At 37.7% G+C, this 3,918-nt stretch overlaps 1 protein-coding gene across 2 annotated transcripts; it reads left to right on the top strand.

Annotated features, from left to right (window-relative positions):
* The first annotated feature begins 259 nt into the window (after window positions 1-259).
* LOC120707135 (WAT1-related protein At5g64700-like) lies at window positions 260-3,524 on the top strand. Of its 2 annotated transcripts, none has more exons than XM_039991930.1 (7): window positions 260-476; window positions 550-612; window positions 1,276-1,392; window positions 1,835-2,087; window positions 2,192-2,350; window positions 2,956-3,104; window positions 3,194-3,524. In XM_039991930.1, the coding sequence occupies exons 1-7, from the start codon at window positions 304-306 to the stop codon at window positions 3,315-3,317; spliced, it is 1,038 nt and encodes a 345-aa protein (XP_039847864.1). In that variant the 5' UTR covers window positions 260-303; the 3' UTR covers window positions 3,318-3,524. The 2 variants fall into 2 exon arrangements, with proteins under 2 accessions (XP_039847864.1, XP_039847865.1); XM_039991931.1 differs by having other exon boundaries at window positions 262-476; window positions 3,197-3,522.
* Window positions 3,525-3,918: the final 394 nt, after the last annotated feature.

Genomic DNA, 3,918 nt, shown 5'->3' with positions numbered 1-3,918 from the left:
AGAATTACCAACATATCAATCGTCAAACTTCAAATCGTTTAGTATATATGTGTTTAGGCTTCGATTAGGATGGGATAACTACGGTCCCTACATAGCGAATATATGCACTACCCAAGTTGTTAATCTCTGTTAGAGGTCCTACCAATCAATTTTGATGTATGCTGACGCTAAAGTGAGGGCGCATTATCTTTCTAGGATCCACCTGCTTGATTATATATATTATAAAAATGATCCTGCATTATCCCAGTGCACACCTCCACTATAAAAGACCATGTTCAGAAGTTCCAGGAGACTTCTGTAGCAATGGGCAATAGAACAGCTTTTGTGGTCGCGTTTCTCCTAAGGGCTATATATGGAGGCATGCAGATAGTAACCAAAAACGCTTTCAATGAAGGCATGAGCACGACTGTCTTTGTTTTCTACAGGCATTTGGTTGCTATTCTGTTCTTGGTGCCAGTTGCTTTTGTTCTTGAAAGGTAATACAAATCTTGTAACTTATTTTTATTGCATACCACCGCGTGGGAGAATGAATCGAAGCTCTTTCTGCAGGAAAACTGCTCCACCACTTTCATTTAAGGTCTCTCTGAAGTTATTTGTGCATGCGTTATACGGGTAGGTGAGCCTGGAATCTTATTTTGTACTTATTGTTGATCGTTTTCATTTCTATTTGTTTGGCCAAATGATCAGTATTGACCAGAAATCTGAAACATAAATGGTTATCAAGCTGCCATTGATTTCAATTTAAAGCACTAACAGTTTTCAGAATCTTCATGTTCAACTGTATGGGTTCCATAACCTTAATTTTAAAGGTCTGTCAGAGATCTATGCTTGAACTACTTTTGTTTGCACATCGTTGCACTTGTGCGCACAAGATGTTAGGCTCCCTGGTTCAGTCATTTGTCCATTTCCCTTTTCTGAGTTGAAGTGCAGTATTTGTAGTATTTTGTCCCACAGTGACATAAACTGTTTTCTGTTATTTTCCCTTATTCTTCTTAAATATATATATACTTAAAATCAGCAACAACTAACAATAACCCAACGTTTGGCAGCACATAGAACATAGTGGTAGATATCAGATATGTGCAGAACTTGTCAAGAACATAGTGGTAGATATGTGCAGAACTTGTCAAACCGAGCTATATATTTAAGTAGGTTCGATGGATTGCTCTGTTCATAACTTGCAGTACTTGTTATTTCTATCTGTTCCATTTACTATACTTTAGCACAGTCACTACTCACTAATCATTTCAGATCTTTTTTTTTTTATTTTGTTAGGATTTCTGGAGCAATAAACATATATGGCCTTGGTCTAAGTTATGCCTCAGCAACATCATCATCTGCAATATTTAACCTCCTGCCAGCAGTGGCTTTCTTTCTGGCTGTTCTATTGAGGTGAGATTTTTATTTTTGTACTTGCATTTTTTAGGACGGTAGACTAATACTAGACCATAATTTACATATTTGAGGATTCTAATGTTGAAGTAAAGCTGCAACTTTCTAAACTATAGTAGATTTAGCTAATCCTCTGTTGTTTGCCTTTTGTATAATGTCCTATATAGGATCCAGTATTACACGACATAGAACTATACAATAAAATTACTTGTGAAGTGACTATCACGCAAATTGATGATGAAGTAAAAAAGCATCATATTAACTTTTTTTGTGAACCTAGAACGATCTGGCAAATTTTATGAGCTCTGTAAGTTTAGTAAGAGAAGCCTCTTGCTAGTTGCAATATACCAAAAACATGATATTATCTGTGTTCACTTTAGACAAATTAACTTGAAAATGTAGACTAGATTAAATATTGGATATTCCTCCTTCTGTCTGGCAGGATGGAGACTTTGAACTTGAAGAGGTTCCACGGGATTGCAAAAATTTGTGGCATACTATTTAGCCTTGCTGGCGTCATTGTACTTGCATTTTACCAAGGACCTGAAATGAAATCATTCAACCACCACCATCTTTTTCATCATGTAAGTAACTTTCATGGTGGGGTTACTGCTCATCCTAGAAGGACTTGGATACTGGGAATTTTCCTGACGACTTTATCAACTACATCTTGGGCTCTTTGGACAGTTCTTCAGGTATGATAGTTACAGGAGCTTCTTTTATATGTTCAAAGATCATAGCAGATCAAACGGAACTATTGGCTTCCTCGTGAAATTTACTACACAATACTTGTTCTCAGGGACCAATGTTGGAAGCATATCCATCTAAGCTGCTCAATACAACTCTCCAGATGATCTTTGCAACAATTCAATGTTTCTTTATCACCCTAGCGGCTGAGAGAGATTTTGCAAAATGGAGGCTAGGACTGGACGCACGTCTTATTGCTGTGGTGTACTCTGTAAGTAATGTCTGGTCTATCAGATAGTGTACCAGTACGTGCATCTTTGTTTTTAGCAAACCACTCTTTAGCCTGTAGGTAACAAAAAGGTGTTCTCTGAGCAGCAGAAAATTAATAGATTTATCACAAAAAAAAGTTTCTAGATTTTTCTCGCTGTTGATCCAAATGGAACAAAGGTAATGGAATCAAACTGATGCTCATTAATCTTCAGAACCTGTTCAGAATTGTACATTCCCCTAAGCTAATGCACTGTTTTGAGTGCGAGAATTTCAACAGATCCATTCCCATACTGATCTGAAATTATTCGATAGTAGAGTCTTCACTTAGAAATGTGACAGGATTCAAATAAAAGTCAAAGTCTCTTCAAGTATTAGTACTAGCTTTCTAAGCCTCAAAGCCACTTTCGTCCCAACCTAATGTATGTTTTTTCCCGTGTTGCAGAAATATATTTCTTTTTTTCTTATTAGTACTATTGTTTTATTAGTGGTGGCTTATTATTCTATATTAGATTGACTCTTTTTCCAAAAGACCATCGGTTGGTAGAGCACTACCAACAATATGAATGTGATGCTTGCTTGTTTGAAACTGCTGAACACATCATGCAGGGCATACTTGTTTCTGGAGTTGCATATTATATGCAAGTATGGGTGATTGACAAGAGCGGACCCGTTTTCTTGGCCATGACAATGCCAATAACCCTGCTTGTCACAATAATTCTGTCTTTGTTTCTCGGAGAAGCAATTACCCTGGGAAGGTGGGTTTGTCCTTCTGCTTACCTGTTTCTTGCCTCATTTTTCATGTCATGATGAAGATGATTTACCTGGAAGTCATCATTTTTCCCAGCAGTATCTTAGGTGGAGTAATTATGGTTGGTGGTCTGTATAGTGTTCTTTGGGCAAAGAGATCTGAGCATGTAGATGTCAGGAAGCAACAAATGGCTGCTCCCGCAGAGGCAGCAGAAGTTTAGATCACACTAGCGATTCAGTTTGTACATGAGAACTCAATGATAGTCTCAGGCTGGTTTATATTTGTAGTTACTGAAATTAAGATAATTTTAAAAGTTATGTTACCCTTTTTCTTCCAGTACTGCCATCTCTTGTTCAAGGATTCGAGGTTCAAACTAGTGTGTTATAAACTGTTGATACAATATTATTGCACAATTCCTTCTTGTGCCTCTGTGATGATGTTACATAATACTTGAATTACGTGATGATAATCTTTTGTTGAAATGGGAGGAGTTGGTTACTGGAAAGTAGTAGTGGCCCACAATGTGGAAACTCCGGTTCATGCATTTTAATACAAATGCGAGTGGCTCAGTGGCCTACAAATTCAAACTTCCAATGGTCATCACCGCTGTTGGAAATGGGGAAAACATCTTATTTTGGTCTGATCGCTGGTTACATGAACAATGCTTGGAAGAGATAGCACCAAATGTTCACAAATGTGTTGCTAATACAAGAACTGTGGCCAATGTTGAGGGAATGGCCCAGCCGACATAAGCAAATGGGCTACTTGTAAAAGCCCAAGTGTCTATTTGTAAATGTTGTACCCACCAAGGGCTTAGATGC

This window comes from Panicum virgatum, chromosome 5K, assembly GCF_016808335.1.
Source record: "Panicum virgatum strain AP13 chromosome 5K, P.virgatum_v5, whole genome shotgun sequence".
In the NCBI taxonomy this organism is placed as follows: Eukaryota; Viridiplantae; Streptophyta; class Magnoliopsida; order Poales; family Poaceae; genus Panicum; species Panicum virgatum.
Note: the sequence above shows the minus strand (reverse complement) of the source record. Positions and strands in the feature narration are given on the sequence as shown.